The sequence below is a fragment of the Metopolophium dirhodum genome, chromosome 2 (assembly GCF_019925205.1).
Source record: "Metopolophium dirhodum isolate CAU chromosome 2, ASM1992520v1, whole genome shotgun sequence".
Taxonomy (NCBI): Eukaryota; Metazoa; Arthropoda; class Insecta; order Hemiptera; family Aphididae; genus Metopolophium; species Metopolophium dirhodum.
The window spans coordinates 6,323,239-6,343,522 of NC_083561.1; the positions used below are offsets into that span (position 1 = coordinate 6,323,239).

Genomic DNA, 20,284 nt, shown 5'->3' on the forward strand with positions numbered 1-20,284 from the left:
CCAGTTCGCCTTTCCTTTGGTGTACCGTTTTTAGAGAAACCTCTTTACGCATATCTCGTTTACCAACAATTTGGACACCCTCTGAATGCATTTGAAACACATCCGGTTTTAAGCCGAGTTAATTGAAAATTTACATTGCCAATATATAGATATTGGTGTGTACCTTATACCCACTTATGGTCCACGAAGTGTTTGTATAATTATAATATATATTAATATCGTAGGTACCTATTTGTTTTATTTATAAACCCACGACGGTTTTAGCACGCGCTAATGTTTTTCGTACGTGAAAGTGAAAGAAACCAGAATAATGTAATAATAAAATCTAAAAAAACATCAGTATAACCACGTGTTTTTTTTTTGGTATTTTACAGCAATAATTGGCACGTTTATTATTATAAATCCACCGTCGTATTACAAATATTAGACGGTTACAATTTGTATAGGTAGGTTTTACGTACGGTATAGTCTTGTATTAATTGTATATCTGTGTATCGAGCGAATACCCAATAATGCAGTGAATAATAAATTCCGTTTGTTTTCAACAAGAATACCGCATCTACTTTACTGTTTTGAGCTTTAGCAACAAATCAGTAATCACCTGTTACACCAATACTGGCTATTAATTATTATAGTACTTACAAGGCTAAAAATCGCAATACATGCATCGAATTGTGTACGTTATACAATTTAAAATATTTCGTCTATAATAATAATAATAGATATAATAGATATAGGACATCCTCAGGTTCAACTTAAGAATGCTGTTATGGAATCTAGTCATATTAATATGTGTCTTAAATGTTCAAATACTCGTGGTTAATGAATTAAATGGCCGATTTATATATAAAATAACTAAACCATACAGAGTTGAAATTATAAACATTTTATTGGCTATAACGATAAGCCAGTATAATAAAATATAAAATACTGTATGTGATTACTGTGATTTTAATATAAATTGTTTTGTTTTGTCTTTTGAGTGATTCGAAAATATCTGAGTCAAAGTGCACGACCGTTAAAATCTTTTATACGAGACAAACCCGCGTTATTTGTTGAATAATAATAATTCTGAAAAATGTTTGTCCTGTTGGTTTTTTTCTTGTTTTTTTTTTTTGTTTTCGTGGATGGTGGTCACAATTAGAAATTAAGACGTGTAAACGTATTTTGGTAACCAATAGTCGCGGAGAAAATCGCACGAGCGCGTGATAACAATCACGCACACTCTAAAACAGTTAGGTATACTCCACTACACAGTCCAGACAAACTCTTACGCGGAAGTGAACGGTATATTCGCGATGTAATCCGTAGGCAAACGCTGCGGTGGGAAAATAAGGACTCGCGGAGATCCTTCTTGCGGTGTTTCAGAGCCAATTACCGAGAAATTCGGAGGACCGAACCAGCTGGTATGGGCGACGGCATTCAATATGGCTGTGCACGGTAGTTTTGCGTAGCAAACACAAGATCAAGGATTTCCTATTCCCACATCCATGAACAACGCGTGGCCTCCAATAAAACGAGATACCGGGCCGAGAACAAGGCTGTATTGAGAGCCGTTTTGAGAAAGAGAGAAAAAAAAAAATCCTAACCTTGTGCAAAAACGTTATACCCAATACTAGAATTTATATTTCAAAACTCATCTCCATATTGACATAAATTCTCGCCGTGATTTCTTAACGCATTCTAATAATTCAAACAAACGAGACACTAGGAAATTATAAAACATAAATAATAATAATAATAATAATAATCGTCTAAGCTGTCGAGTAGACACTTTTCATTGTGGTTTTCATAAATCATTTGCTCTAGCGAAATGTGAAATGTGCAGAATTATAAATTATAATGTAGTTTATTAATGATAAATAAATCTAATTTCGATATAAACATTTTAACGCTATTTTAAATATTACTGCATAGTCGCGTTGTGATAAAAGTTTTATAAAAAATATTCCTGTAAAAAGCTAATAGGTAACAAAACAAACAGAATTAAGTGGATTCATAAATAAGAATTCGTGTAATTTTATTTTAATTTGCAAAACCTAAAACCTAAACCTATTTTTTTGATTTAAGCACCTAATAATTAATAGTTACGAATTCGTGTCAATATGTAAATACACAAATAAAATAATCTGTAGACTTATATATAGTTATTGTAATATGATCGAAACGCATGTTAGGTACTGAAAATATTCTTCAACTAAATAGTTTTTTATAAACCGTTAATATAATAACTTGTGACAGTATATTAATTCCTATAGGTACCTACTACTCCAATTGTAAAAAACTAATAAAATAATCAAAAACATTTTCTCTGTTTGATTTTTGTTTTTAAATTTTTGATTCATTATAAATTACTTGTTATATATATGTTCGCGTTCCATGAAGATGATGTTGAATAGCTATATTTCCCAATTATAATAATAACTATAACCAGGAAATGAATTATCGTGTCAACGCAGTCACCGTTAAAATATTCATTATGCGTAACAGCAAAATATAGGTACCAATATAAAAAGAAAAGAAAAAAAAAACATTTTGGAAATTCCGTTTTTAAAACTCTAAATGAAAATGCTATATTACAATTATTATTATAGACAAACGTCAAAAATATTTTTTTATTAAATTTATATTAATAATTATCAATACTTACATAAGGTATGATTTGAAGGTTAAAATCATATTTAATTAAAAAAACACTTTAAGTGAAAATGTCATAATTATACAGGGTGCTTACTGCTCACCTCAATTTTTCATTCAAGAATGTATTCATACATAATCTGATTTCTGGAGTTTTTAAGTATAAATAAGGACCATATTTTCAATTACAATTTTTATACCATTAATGGAATATACTCTGTAGATACACGAATGTGCTTACTTTTTTCAAATGAGAACTACTAACCCATTTTTACTACAAATTGATAAGTGGATGGATTTTATGAACATTTTAATGAAACTCGATAAAGTAGTTTCAAAATTATTAAAACGTATGCACTCAAGATATTCAATCCATAATATTGGTTAAAATATAAATTAAATGTATTGGTGTAATAGGTAGTTAGTTTTAATACTTCGATCATTTTTACCAATTATTAAATATTAATAACTATAATTTCAAAATTCCATAACTTCCAAACCTATAATCATGAATATAATATTATCCAAAAAGTTAAATAATTCAAAACTGCAGCAAATTCAAATTTTAGTTTAGATACATTCATATTTTAAAAAAACTGCTATACAATTTAAAGAATAAGTGGTTCTCGTATGAAAAAAAATCTTTTATTTTCAAAAGATACTCTTAAATTGTATTGTACATTTTAGTATCTGAAATTATGGTCCTTATAAGTGTACATTATAAAAGTTTCAAAATTTAAAAAATGTATTATGAACGGTTACATGTGGATGTTGTGGGGGGGGGAAAGGTTATAATTCTTAGGCGAATCACCCTGTATTATTGCCTCAATTAATATTTACCTTTTATTTGATTTAGGTAAATATAAAATAAAATATAATATTATATATTATATACATATAATTTCTTAATTTATGCTATATAATAAATTATTATTCACTGTATTTTGTGTGTACATCAAGACGTCAAGACTTGTAGATTTCATATTATTCGAATTAAAAATAAATAAATTTTCTGAATACATTTATGTAACTATAACATAACGTATTTAAAAAAAATTTTGTTTGATAATAGCTAGCGCATAATATTATGGTACGTAGTACTCGTAGTAGGTAGAAAGAGTTATAAATTGTGCCAAATCAGAACGATACAAATTAATTAACTTGTATAGTTGGCATACATATATATATATATATATATTATGTTAATAATGGTTTGAACACAATCCAACTGTGTATTTATTTTATCGTAGGTGATTATTACTGATTTCGAATTTAACAACGTGTCATACGTAACCCAACCGAAATTATAAAGTAATGTGTTTTAGTGGGAGATCCACTGCACTAATTAATTTCAAACCAGACTCAACGTCGTTATACTTAGGCAACTACTTAATATCGTGTTCGATTTGGCTATGTAATGGCATTCGATACTTCATAGTGTATTGTAATTAATTTATAACTTTCTCGTAATTAACCATTTTTAAATTGTCATTTTCAAAGTAACGAATATACGATGCCTATATACATTTATTGAAATTAATGGAAGTATATAAGTATGCAAGTATATATGATAATACGTAAAGCGTGTAAGTACAACATTTTTATGATTAAAAGTAGGTACAACGTTTGGAAGTGAATAAATTCGAGACCGGTGCCATATCGTTTGTATATAGGTAACAATAAAATATATAATTACTATTAAAAGTATATTATCTATTTTTTTTAACTTGGCTAATTAAAATTAAGAATTTTAAGTGTAAGTACGAGTCGCCGAGTAAAAGGATAATATACCTAGCTCTTTAATTATGCACATTATTTGTCGTTCATATTTAGAAAGTACTCAATCAGTCGCGATAGAAGGAGTCACACACTCGAACTATATATTATGTATCATCACTATTCAAACGCAAAAGTGTAGGTACATATTCGGTAGAAAATTGTAGTAACGTCGACCGTCCAATTGTTATTTAATAGTTTTATTATTTATTAAATACTAATGTCTACTGTCGTCTGTCACTGTCTACAATGTGGAGTTTTCGATTACCGTAACCAATGATTGTAACTCCGCGTGAACCATAGGCCATGCCCCCCCCCCCCTAGACATCATTAACTACCTATAAACATAGACATAAAAATATTTATATGTCCATGCCTAGAAATAATAAGTTATTTTTAATCCGCGAACGGTAGAACCGTTTGGACCCAACGGCAAATCTACCGCAGTGCGTCGAGCCCCGTAGAAGTAGAGTATAAGTAGAATTTTAGACCAAATGGATATTGCCCCCCCCCCCCCCCCAGATAATGAATCAAATCTGCTACTGGCGTGAACGAAGAACAATTAACGTGTGTGTTAGTACAGTGTTAAAATCTATGATATGTTATGAGCAAACAAAATACCTGAAGATTTGCGGTTGACTCTTTTTGGGACGCTGGCCAGCGATTGAGTTTTCTTACCTGCAACAAAACGTGTCAAAATTATAAATAAATAATAAATATGAGCTCAAATTCGTTGCAATTAAAACCATCATAATAATAATATACCTAATAAGTAATAATATACAAATTATATCATTAAAACTAATTACTAATATACTGCAATATCTGCGAAAAAAATTGCAATATTATAATTTATAAAGATCAAAGTGCATCACAATAAACGTAAAACATTATTTTTTGCCGTCGTCCGATCGTTAATTTACTCCTAAAATACTTTCAGGTAGTTAATTCGTCGAACATACAAGATAGTTGTGCTGCACGCACGTCCAGGGGGAACGTCGAACGAGCGCTTCTGACCGGTTATCCGTTACAAGTATTTCCGTAAAATTTCTCATATTTTGTACCGATGTGTGAAAAAAAAATATTGCTCTGATGTATAAAAATATAGTTATGGGAATCCTCCCAAAATAACGATTACACTTTATACGTTTCAGTCAGATTTTTCTAACTTGCAGCAATACCACGACGGTATCATTGCAATTACCACGGTGGGCAAAATTGTGCACAGAATCACCATCGATTATAAATATTTATAATCAATGATATTTATTTACTTTAGTTTCGAAATTTTTGTCATCCATTTCACAATATAAAAAATAAATTACCTTACATTATGTAATGTTGCTTCATATACCTTTTTTTCTTCTTTACGCGCGTATTTCATTATTATTATTGTGAATAATTTGTCCCTTTCGAAATAATTTCCGTCCACAATACACGACGACGTGCACTACAATAATATTATAGTATGGGACGACCATTATGAATAAATGTTATAATATATTTTTCGGTTAAACGTTTTATAATAATAAATAGTACCTAATGGTATAGCAACAACAACAACAACAACAACAGTAACAAGGTATTAAGTACTTTGTTTTCCCAGCCAAATATCCCCGTATAATATACAGAAATATTACACTTGTGACGACAAGTTATATTATGGTGTATTAAAAACGATCGCTTATATGTATTCAATATATATATACACACACACACACACACACATATATATGGCATACGTGTCTGTTTTACATATTTATAAGACGCCCGCCGCTTTGTATATCGTGTCGCGATCCATTAGGTTATTAAAAACGTGTGTTATACCAGCGCGATTTTAGTACTACTAAGTTGTGCTAGAAAAAAATCGTTTTCCTTCGTTTAGGGTTCCCGGACGAGGACGAGCGAATTGAAAAACAAAAAAAAATGACCGAATAATAATAAAAACCACCGAGGGGATTTCACTCGGTGCTCGGCGCAGGAAAACTAGCCGGAAGAGAGGACCCTTCGCCGGCGCCCACCGTACCTGTAACCTAATATTATTATAGTAATGACGACGGGCGCCGGTCACGCCAATCTCCGGGGACGAGTGTATCGTTTTATTATAATATTTTTCTCCAGTGTTCAATAATATAATATTTTGTACCTACCTATACACGCGCGGGACCTCGACTGGTCGATCGATCGTATACGTTAATTTCTCTTCGTCGCCACTCACGTCAATCACTTAAAAACGCAAGGTTTTTTAAAATATTATTATTGTTAATAGGCATATCTCGTGTAATAAACCTGCACGGCAATATTATCATTTTCGTGTTTTCTTAATTTACTACTCCCTTAAGAGGACGTCGCGTCGTACCCAGTCGATGTGTTGTCCCCGTCTTACTAACGCGCAATATAAACCTACCACATTTTAAGTTTAAAATAATTAATTTCACTTTGTTATTCTTAATACTAAAGTGAATTGACCTCTAGCTATCATCAAATTTAAAGGTAAGAATACATATTATTCAAGGCCCCACGTATACTTTTAAATTACAATTTTTTTGTGCTCTAAAATGCACATATAACTTGCTTGAAAATTAAAATATCATATAAATTATACGTATGGTGCGGGGGCCTGTATAATATTATTATTTATTACCTTTCAATTTCATAATAGGTCAACTCACTCCAAAAATAATAACAGAGAAAAGTGGATTCTTCTGATTGTAAAATGTAACATGTTCCGAGTTAGTAAGACAGAGACAACACTTGCGCAAATCGTTTGATGGGTTTCAAATACATTGAACAGAAGTTTAAGCGGCAATATACTAGTACCATACATATTTTATGTATCTATTAAAAATTCTATATCTCTGATCTATAAAAAGTGTTCATGGTATAAATATTATAAATGTGAATCTAATTTCTTAGGTACTAATCTCTTCCTATGAACTCAATTAAGAGAATGCTACCCATGCGATTGTTGTCTGCGTATGTCTCAGTCTTACAAATGTTCTTCATTAAATGTTGATAATAGGTCAATATCAAAACTAACAGCACACTAATGAAACTAGCTAACACAAATTTGATATGTCGTAGGTACGTGTGAAAGACGGAGAAAACAAATGCATGGGTACAGTCTTCTTAAAATAATTATAATTTGGATCAATACCTAATTGAATTGAACTTTTCACAAGGTTATTCTATTTTTTTTCTATTACAAAGAAGGCTTCGACTGTTTAGGTCTAAAGCTATAGGCTAATGAGCCTTCAAGTATTACAATTGTTTATATTTTACTAATTATTGTTATACATAATTGATGAGAGATTTAAGACTTAAGAGGTAACTAGGTATTTATACTTAATATTTATAATTACTCATATTTACATCGTCATTATTAATATCTTCTGAAATCTCAATAGTAGGTACCTAATACCTATCTATTATTTAATGTACAGCATTAATGCATTAGTATTAAGATGAATGGTTTCAAGTTTTTCTGTTAACATTTTAATTTTATGCATTATGTTCTTCATGAAATACAGAACTACTATGAAACATCAATTGATAACAATTTTTAGAAAGTCTTAATGCTAGTGTTTTTGTATTTTTATCCAGATTTTAGGGAAAAAAACATTTCTTGAACTGTTTCTAAAATCACTTCATAAGATCCCTTAGTCGACTCTGCAGAGCAATCCACCTTGTTATTGAGAATTTTCCATATATATATATATATAGTTTGTAGACTTGTAGTGTAAAATATGATCACATCATTTTATTCGTCGAGAATAAGACGAGTTGTTCATGACAACCGAATTTGCCGACTAAAAGATACTACAACGAACGAGGTTGGGGTGTGTGACCCACTACCACATCATCACCCCCCCCCCCCCCCCCCCCATCACGACGAACAATTATATTTTGAATCCGGCTGGTCCGAGTGTTTTCCACGTCGGTCGTGACGAACGCGCACGTTACGTGCAGTACGCACAACCACCACCACCACCACCACCACCACCACCCGCCTAACACGCCTTCCCTCTCTACTTTGCCACACGAACACGAAACCCGGCGGCACCCACTCTCACCAGTCCGACCGCCCGCCCGTTCGCTAACCCAACAGGACACGTGTCCCGTAACGCATGCATTGTAAGAGGAACCCCACCCCCAACCCAACACCAATCGGGCCACAAAAATGTCGATCGGTTCGGAGAATCGCTGGAAATAATACACTGCCGCTGGATTATCGTCGTCGTCGTCGAGTCGATATTATAATACAATTATTATTATACATATTTTTGAAGGTAGGAGGTATGAAATTCGTACGGTTTTAAAACGCCGTATTGTCCCCACTCGTCATTGCGGCACAACGATTTTCAAAACACGTGTCGCCCGGGTACTGCAGGTGTCTCACACGCACCACACACAACTGACTGTCGATACGATCCGAAGAAATGGTATAAATTCGATTCTAATTCGAATATTGTATGATATTTTTTTTCTTGTCTACCTCACAGTTTATAATAATTTATCCATGTCTTGTACTCTCTAGTATCTGTATTACAATATCTTCGGAAAGCAAAAAAATAAACAAAAACTCCGATGTAACCATTATATCATTTTTTGAATTTTTCCCAACATGCATATTATCATCAATGGCATGCATTATTTTGTTCGACATTTACACTGCAATGTCGTAAATTCGTATATACACACGTACAGTATAATAATCATCAAGTGACCGCGACAGTCGTGTTTTGATCAAGACTTTTGTCAGATTTATCATTACGATTTATACAATTGATAGTATTACCAAGTACAATATGTATATTACTTGTATAATTTTTTAAAAATTGTATTCGGATAAACGAATGGTTTTGTCAATTGTACATGATGTGCTGGATAATATTGCTGGCTATTACTGCAGTTACACATATTGTCTGTAACGTGAAACTGTATTTTTATTCGACAAAAGAAAATATCATCATTTTAATTTTTAACAAGCACCGTCGTTATAAAGCAATATAATGGTGTATGTGATGCACATAATTATAGTACAGATATTTCAGTATTGATGGATGAGATTGCACAGCACCTCTTAACATGTAAGACAAATGAAAACGTTTTTATGTTTAACTACAAAGTAATAACGGTTGTCGGTTGAGAAATTCAAACTAATAAAAAATAATGTACGGACGAACGATTATACAATTTCATCCGCATAGTTGGTTCGAGAGGTTAAAATTCACTTCTAATTATGCTTGTACTATAATATACCTATATATTGGCTTTATTAAATATTTTAATAAATACACTTTTACATACAAATTATTTCATGGCATGTGTAATTATATACGGTCAAAACCAATATTATATTTATTGAAATACTGACTTCATAGTTATTAATAAATGTTATTTTCGCAATGTGACATAGAGATTTTAAAATCTGGTAAGTACAAGACGTGATTATAGTGGAACTAAGTGTATGACTCAATATTAAGGTTACACCTTAGTTTCATTACAAACTTACAAATAATTTCAATAAATGATTAACTATAAATTATAGTCCCGTCGAACACATCCAATTTCTGTCTCCAACGGCACAACAACTCAATGATTATTAATATTTTTCAGTCCCGACGTAAAAATGTGAAGACTTTTATATTAATTGAGCACAATTCAGATCTTATAAGGCTTAAGTGTATTTATTTATAAATTCTATAGGACAATTTTACGACTGGTAATATGGTTAATATTTTTTGTTAGAATAATAATACAAATTGTAATAATAATTATATAAGTATAAACAAAAAAAAATAGTAAAATAAATAAAAAAAATTATGGATAATTGAGACCAATTTAAGTTATTACTTAATACATGTATTTAATAATAATAAAATAAAATAACCACGTACCTACATTTTAATAACTTCAAAATAATGAATTTAAATTGTTTTGGCCAATCATATTATTTAAAATTTGTTACTAGGTAGAAATTTATTAAGTATTTGTATTTTGTTGCAACAAGATTTAAATAACGATCGTTGATGCTATCAATCTCTGGAAGTGCATTAAAATTTAAAACGGCAATTAACACCGATAACATAATCAAAAATTTCTCAATGGCTTCAATGTTTTTAGTTTTTTACAACAAATAGATCTTTATACATACTTATAATCAGTTAAATTTTGTATATTACCTAAAGGATAAAATAAATAAATAATCGTTTTCGAAAATTTAAATTACAACCATATGGTTCATAGTAAAAACCGGTGAAAGTAGTTGAATTTACCAACGACTTCATAAATTAAAGAGAACATTGAACAGCTATAAATGACGATGTTTGTCAAAAACCGGCAAAAGTTACTCATTAAGAACTTTCCAATCACGATGTTACAGTTCTTGGACTAATGATACCTATATAGATTAAATTAGAAAAAATATATAACTTAGTCTTCGTTATTATTAGTATATAGGTACGTCATATTATGTATAATGTACACAAATATTGAAATAATGTTTTTTGATACATTCTAAATTTGTAAATGATCCTCCAATGTACCTAGTACAAACTTTTATTATCTTGTTAAATAGGCAATAACTGAAAATTAATTTAAATACATTTTAAAAATGGCATTGAGTATAATATAGAATATACTAATATAAATAAAAGTTTCAAATCCCCATCATGAATAATATTTTCGATTGAGGTACAACAAAATAACTAAAATTGTTATTTTTCGTTTAAATATCTAATTTTACACATTTGATTAATACATTTTTAACTACAAAATAAGTAATAGGTAGTATATAATATATAATAATATGGAATATTTCAAGGTACTACGGTTAATAGATTTTGGATTCCAAAAAAACTAAAAATCATTATTTTATAGGTGAGAATATATTATATGATCAAAATTCAAATTTCAGACGCTCATAAACAATATTTGTGTAATTACACTCAACTTTTTTATAATTCGATGAATCTCATAAGGAACCGTGTATTATATTTTTATACTTTTTTTATCAAGCGAAACATTTTTTATCGTTGTTTATAGAAACAAACCTATAGAAATCAATAATGTCAAATGTATATAAAAATAGGCTTAACAATTATTCAAAATATTAAGAAAATTATACCAAGCATAAAAATACGTTTCTATGGTTTTTTTTTTTTTGTATTACAATAAACTAAGATTTTGTAGAAAACGGTTTTTTCCATAAAATTCCGATTTTCAAAGATTTTATCTGATTATGTTGAAAGTTCTGGAAATTTTGGACACTTCAAAAGTACCAACTAAATCTAATTTTCTATAAGAAATCACTCTCAAAATTGAAAATCAAAGTATTTTTTCAAATATAAATAGTGTATCCACAAAAATAAAAAACCACACATCATTAGGTATAAAATAATACATTCATAACTCAGATCAAAATCTAATATATTACTGTATTAGATAAACTATATTAAGTCAAACAATATAACTAACTTTAAATTAATTAATAACGACACTTGAAAACAAAATACATTAACTATTTTAATAGTAATATTTTTGTTTTTATTTAAATTTTTTTTTTACTTTTAAATTGTAATGGAACACTGTGTCTCTAATAATGGAAAACAGAACGTAAATTAATGTCTGATTACTAAGTGCTTTAAAATGATAGATACTATAATACCAATTATTATTTTCCAATTTATAAATAATATATTGGATATAAAATCTTAAATATTGATAATTTATTTAGTATAAGTTTTAAGTTCACATTTTTATAAATCAATTTAAAAATAAATTATAAACTAGGTACCTAATTGTTTTCACTCTTAATATACTTATGATATAGTGTTTATGACTAAATATAATATATAGAACTTAAATACTTTTCATTATTTATTCTTCTATTCCTCATATATTTCATCGTAGTTTTTGTATAAGAAATGAATAATAAGTGTTTTAAAATAATGAAAATAAGTTGCAGAAAATATAATTTTACTAAATCAAATATGTACTTTTTACAATATATTGCAATATATACACGATAGTAATAAAATGTTTATTTAAAATTAAACTTAAAATACAGATTTAAGTTTGAAAAGTTATATACCGTACATTGTTCTTTAAAACAATGATTTTTATACAACTAAAATGTGTTAATATTTTTTATTGAATCCCTAGATTACAGTAATATTATCAAATGAATATTTTACTATGAAAATATATGCGATGTAAATATTAATTTCTATAGTTTAATAAATATTAAAGCGAATTTTACTTTACATAAATAAATTATTTATGTACAAAAAAAATATTATTTGTACGTATGAATTGAAATTTTTTTTGTTCATCATTAGATACTATATTAATATATTATATTTTAATAATTTAAATTGCTAACCTATTAATTTTATAATGGGAATAAGTCAGTATATCTATAAATGTTTTTCTAAACCTTTAAAAATCCTTTTAATTCTTTTAATAATATTGTTATTTTAAAGATACGCTATGCCTGTAAATGGATTATAATGTATATAATTATTAATTAAAAACTAAAAAAAATAAAGAAGTGCGTACCTACAGTATTATAACAATAGATAGGAGTTATTTTAGGTAATTGCTAAAATACTACTTACTAAGATACTAAAATAAAGGTACTCATAGTCATATAAACTATAAAGTTTAAACAAATTGTTATGTAAAACTTAATTAACATTAACACGCTTTATAACATTTAAATATTTAATATACTCATGTGGCTAAGTAGTATTCACTATTTAGACACCCAAAATTAATTGTATTATATTTTCAATCCTATAAATCCTCGTTAATTGAAATTTCTGTAATCTCCGAAATAGGTAAATCAAATAATGGAGAATGATTATTAAATAGAATTGTAGATACAAAAATATAGTCAAAACATATTTAAAAAATTTAATTTCATGTAAAACAAACATGAGTCATACATTTTAATTTTTAACTGTACAATTTGAGCTTATAAAATACAAATGCTGATTAACAAGACAAATACAACTGAATACTGATTGTAGACTATATAGTACATGAAAAAATGTAATTAACAAATTTGATAAAAAAATAAATAATGTTGAACGTTTATAGTCCATTTAATTTAGCATAATTATTATTTATCAATCATAATACCATCATATTTATTTTCTATATCAAAGTACTTAAAATCATTATTTTCGATAAATAAAGATATTATGTAGAATTGTAAATTGATGCCTACAAATAATGAGTAGGTAATAATGTAGAACATAGATCTGGGATTCAAACGTTTAACTCAAATGTTTAGTTATAAAATTGTTTTCAATGTGATATGAACTGTACACTAGCCAGTGTACCCACGGACTATAGAATATCAATCATACCTACGTCTTATATTATGATGTTATGTCTCAAACCGTCTATTTGTTCTATCACATCAGAAAATAATATTATATACAGCGAAAACAACGTACCTACCTATAATAATAACAATACAAAAACAAAACATTTTTATTTACGTTAAAATAAATCAAACATTCACACTGCACAATAATACATATTATACCTTATATTATTATTATAACGTGGTATATCATGAGACAATCATATACCTGGTATGGGTATGAGGTAAGTCTTTGGCGGGTAGTACTCATGATTGGAAGCGGTCCATTGGTTATTTGACATCGGTGACTGTTGTTTCACTTGACGGTTTTGTATCATTTCGATCGTTTTAAGCGCACATTAAGAACAGTCTGCGGTCGGTATATGGTGTTGTTCGTTTTGTATAGAATACAATATTATAACGTACAATTATTATTGTAAAAAAATTAAAGCCTACAGTACGTCAGTTCCTACAGGGGCGCACGAGGTGTCGGTGTCGACTTTGCGGCCATGCGTAGAATATAAAATATTATTATGGTAAACGCGAATAATAGTAAGGTGTGAACGGGATTCGTGACACACGAACGGGGACGAAAATGGTGAAAAAATTAAAAGGGAACGCGATCTTCTGGCTACGGTACGACAATCTGTGGCAGGACAAAACTATTTCATTATTATTATTATTATTACGCTCATTGGTGTCATTGGTGATACCGGCCGATTCGAGTGAAAACGTGTACAAAATGTCGGTGCCGATTCTAAAGTCGATGCGCAGACGAGATTATAAAATGTATTATACAAATATTATAATATCGACACGTGTTTATGTCATAGGGCGATACGGTTTATACGCGGATGTTTTCGTCGGATGATAAAACGGATCGTACACATGTGTACGTTCGAAAGAAATAAAAACGAATAGTAATTTCGCCAGAAGAACTACTGAAAACCGACGAAAAACGCAAGGGACGACGGACTGACGGGTCGATCGAGTGGGATGAGTTATCTTGCGATGCGATGTAGGTATATACGTGCGATATGATACGGGCCGCGGTCTTAAATGCAACTTGCGTAAGGAAATATCATTGCGTGTCATTCGCCAATTGGCAATTGTTGTAATTTATTTTTTTGTCGTCGAAAATAAATCCAGTGTCTGTAAGCGCAGTATACATCCATCGCATGCACACTAACTTGACTAACTATTGAACTGAAAACCTGGGCCGTGTATCCCAAATGACAGAGCAGGGTGCACGGACCCACGTGCTGTGCCGTTACGTCACGTGTACTCTCAACGTGAATCGTAGTATTCTAAGGATACAGACTTTTCTTTGTCGACAACTTTCTATACTAGGTATCGAACTTAAAAATTCAATTATACGGTTTATGAAAATACGATTTCCTGTACCGAATATTCATAACGTTTTTCTTTACGATTTCGCGCTGCACAGTGCGCACACTATACATTAATTAATAGTAACAATAAAACAAATGCTATTGATTATAGTAACGTTATATTAACACTATAGTAAGGTAACATAATGGTGTATGGTACACCCTTTATATGGGGGCTGCTAAGCGGCCATACAGATGCATCACCACAGCTTTCAAGAATGATTCGGATACCCCCTGCGTAACACGGCCATAACACTGCAGTTCTGCAGTTAAAATAACACTTCTAAATCCAAAGCACAATATCCACGTTCAAATGTGTGGGTAATAAATAATAAGTAATAACTAATAACATTGACGCTCGTCGCAGTTGAAAACAAATCTAAATTCCCATGCGTGTTGCATTAATATTATATCATACACTATACATAATATTTTATTTGACGTTGGGTCAAACCGACTTTGAGAGTAATGCACCTTTAACTACGATGATGCAATGTTTCTCATCATTAATACGTAGAATATTATAAAATGTTCTCTACTGAGTTTTTTTTTTCTGTTAATAACCTTTGTTGTTTTGTTATAATGTTATCTATGTATATACATTACAACTAAAATCAATTCAGCGTTCATAATTTAAAATAAATATAACGGAATGAAAGAGACTGCAGTTGAAGCTGTGTCATATTCAACAGTTTTCCTAATAATAATATAGGTACTTACATATATTTTATAAACGTACATAATAATATGACGTGCGGTATTGAAACTGACAGGTGCCCGTCTTTTTTTTTAATCGTATTTTATACCTACCGGCTACGACTGTTTCGGTTTGGATGTTGTATATTTGTTAAATACTACCGCACGCAGTAAAATGTAATACGGACAAGTATTCATCGATAATCATCATAATAATATTATTATAATCTAAACTTCTATTACACTTCTAGGGTAACATAGATGTCCTACGCGTGTTTTGTATAAATATTACAAAATTAAACAACTTTTTATTTTTAATAAGTCAGATACCCGGGCCTACCTAAAACGTTAATAATTTATTATTCCGATCGATTAAATGATATCAATTTCTTGTTTAAAAATTAAAACATCTCGGGGAAAAAAATGTACTTATAAAATCTCGGTTCTTTTCATTAGACCACTGCAAGGTAGGTACGTTAATACTGTATCTACATCTGGATATACCTACTACAAGTCGGAAAGTTACAAATGCCACAACTCATTATTATTATAATTTATAATATTATACAATATACATCATTATTTACCTACTCTAGAATAAATAAATATTATGTGGGTACCTATGTGGCATGCACCTCAATTTGAATGTATTCAAACTGGATAATAGATTGCGCAATTTGATGTCGAAGAAATTTAAACATATCGCTACTAAAATCAAATATATTGGGTCAATATACTTTGGTGGTTAGGGAGAAGTAATGTCAACCCCCCTCCCCCCACTTGAAAGCGATACCATAAAATAAAATATAAATTTTTTGAAAACATACATAAATAGGTAGGTACCTACATTGATATATTTTCCTTTACAGTTTACATCTTATAATATTATACATTTTTATGAAAACAGACGTATAATATATTATTAATTAAGATGTTCACGAATATATTATATTCTCAGCAGCGCATCTTAACCATAATTCATAAATATACCCAAAAGTATAAATAGGTATATCAGTATTATAATAGTACATGATTTCTAAATGAATATGGCATATATTATTATATTTTTATCCTATTATGTTGCTTATAGTTAAGGATGTTGTGTTATCAATCACTATAGTTAATCGAAGGATACACCTTTTGTACCAAAGTATCAATAAATACGAGTAGTAAGTACGCCAAAACTTAATTTGAATAATAGTTTTACATTTTAAACCTGTCATAAAATTGAAATATTCGTTTCTTTGAGTGTAATTCGAATATTAAGTATATAATATATTATAATGTTTCCAATGGAAATATTATTCAAATGTATAATGCAGGCAATAGACATTTGTCATACACTCACCTGTATACGCTAATTCTTATCCAACTACGTAACAATATAATACATTACAAGACCTATTCATGTATGTTGCATTGTTGCTGCAGTAAACGCAACTTTATTACAAAACAAAAATAATGTTTTAAACCAAATAAACGTTTATTTATTTAATATAATAATTTAAAAAATTTCTAATTTCAAATATTATATGAATGTATTATTTTATTTGCTATTAAAAGTATAGATGGTTCATAGGTAAAAAAATACCGAATCTACGGTCAGGTTTTTAATAAGCGTTTGATATTCAAATCATGACAATATTGGACTTCACACGTAAAATTCGACATCATAGTAATTTTGTTGTAGGTAATTCAAAAATGTGGATCGTAGAAACTTGATTTCATTTCTACTTAAATTATCATTTCAATATACACAGTGAAATTTTCAAAATATTTAAACACATTTTTTGGCTAAATTAATACCATTGTACGGTATTTTGGTCTTAGGTTATTTACTATACGTTTTATGCGATGTCTTTAACAAAAATTAAGGTCAACCTACCGAATTTACAAAATACAAATAATAAAATAAACAATATAATACACATCGAGATGGCTAAAGGAGCCAATGAGGTTTCGATTCTTATCTATCTTGATGATATCTACATGATTTTTAGAACCCTGATTAGTGACCTAACCTGATCCACCTGTAGTCAGCTATACAATTTACCTATACATTTATTTCTGTTAGGTGATACGCCTATTATTTCAAAAACCATTATTTAAGTACTTTGTTGATTTTATACTACCTATTTGTTATAGACATAATAGAAAATCACTATAAAAAATTACTTTGTGTACATTACAGCAAAATAGCTAACCTAACATAAAGTACACGTGTTTATAGTCACCAACCAAAATCAGTGTTAGGCTACTAAATGTATAAAGTTAAAATAATTCGGGGCGGTTGATTCCCCTCATGTACGTGAATATGTACAAATGATGGTGCATTTTGAGGTTTTATCCTGGGTGCAATATTTGATGGCTTATCTCTTCTATACGGCCCTACACGGCATTACTATCATACCGCTATATATTACAACAATATGTTACCTACTTACCAAACTACTACACGGTTTACATATTTTATCTTTAATTTAAATTGAATAGGAAAACAGTGTATTTATTTATTTATAATAATAAAATTACGAGCGTGAGCCCAATATATACAGAGGCATAATTTGAGTACAAAATTAAATCGAATGATGCAGTCTCATACATGATAATATTTTATTATTATAATACATTTATTTATTTAATCGTTACTGTATTTATCATAAAAATTAATATAATACAATATTTTTTTTTTCCTGTAATGTGATCATGAAAACCTTACTATGGACTATGACAGTATTTGATTTCAATACATTTGTATCGTGTATTCTGTACCAGTGTACCTACCTATACTCTAATCATAGTATATAATGTAGAACCTGTTTTTTTAATCAGGTATAGGCCTGTGCATCTGCTGGTTTTTTTATATACTGTTGATATTATAAAGGTATTATAGTGTAGATATGTTTTTGTTTTTATACGTGAGACAGAACGGCCATGATACTGTAAGCACATTTTTGTAATAGTGAAAAAATAGTATAATATTTTGTTCAATGATTTATTACTTACCGTTAGATCTTATATACCTGACGTGTCGGCATGTCGCTAAATCTTAAAACCAACCTGGCCAACCCATATCTCATGGTTATTAATTTAGTATTTATTAATTCCCGAATAAGTGAACAGTTTTTTACTTGAATAGTGTTTGATCTTATTTGAAAATGGATTGATTTGCCTTTTCTTATTTTATATACTGTAACTTCAGTATGATTTGTACATTGAAGATTTGTGTGGTTAGGTTGTAGGTACTACCAACTTTTTATTTTATTGTAATTTATCATAGTATACTATAGAAAATATTCTATTTCGTATATTATATTGTTATTTTTGAACTTATTGTGTATACCGAAATGCCGGAAACATTATGTCTAGCTATACCTATATATTATAAAACATCAATATCTAACAACTAATTCAGAACATGTTAGATATTTAAATTTTATTCTAATCGAAGAAACATTTTTTTAGTAAGTATCTATTTATAATAAAAAAATCATAAATAATTCAGTATAATTGAATTCATTTAAATAATCGTTTTATAACATTAGCTTACCATTAAAAACACAGAATATATGATGACAATAAATAATATATATATATTATATTATAGTTCCATTAAATTTGAATAATATTGATGTTCAACTAACTTCCTAGTTACTAACTACCTAGTACAATTTAAAAAAAAACTCGTAAATACGAAAATTCAATTGCCAATTGTTTACTTTTATTTCAAATTGAATATAATATAAATATATTCTTTCAGTGTTTTTTGATATTTTTAAAACTCCAGTATAAAAAAAAAAATCATTTAGATAAAAACTATTAAGTCTGAAAAATATATTGAAAATCATTAAACGATTGTATAGTACTTAATTTATGCTGCGCGCCTTCCCACGTCTCACGATTTATTATTAGTTGGTTTTTTAAACGTTTGTCTCAATGTCTGGACACGTCTTATTCCGAACAAAATATTATTTTACGCGCATAATTGAAACAAAAAAAAAAAAAAATAAAATAGAAAACTCATGAAACAGTTAATGTGGCACGGCCAGTTTGCCTTGAAAATCGTTCTAAAATATAATCGTAAGTTTGGCCGTTGTATGACGTTGGTCTTCTTTCGTGGTTTTTTTTTTTTTTAATGCATACAAATGTTATTTACGTGTTGCATAAATTGACATGTATATTATTACGAAAGTGAATATCTTTAACACGGCATGGCGCAGAAGTATAAATTATGCGCATGCGCACCCGAGGTACATATTAACGTTATCCACGTAAATCCATACAGCGTGCACAATGTTATACGTACGCCGTACGGTGCAATGTCTATAGTTAATCGCGACCCGATGCTGGGCTGCGAAACGTATGAAGAGAAAAACCACTACGGAGTGATTATAATATAACGGCCGAG

At 29.4% G+C, this 20,284-nt stretch overlaps 1 protein-coding gene across 3 annotated transcripts in view; it reads right to left on the reverse strand.

The window, feature by feature from the left end:
* Positions 1-20,284, reverse strand: part of LOC132938594 (hepatic leukemia factor-like) — a 66,351-nt gene that overhangs the window by 17,607 nt on the left and 28,460 nt on the right. For 2 of the 3 annotated variants that reach the window (XM_061005512.1, XM_061005513.1), the window contains exon 2: positions 5,035-5,091. The exons of the other annotated variant lie outside the window; for it this stretch is intronic. In XM_061005512.1, coding sequence (XP_060861495.1) covers positions 5,035-5,091 — 57 coding nt within the window. The remainder of the gene's footprint in view (positions 1-5,034; positions 5,092-20,284) is intronic. 3 annotated transcript variants of the gene reach the window in all.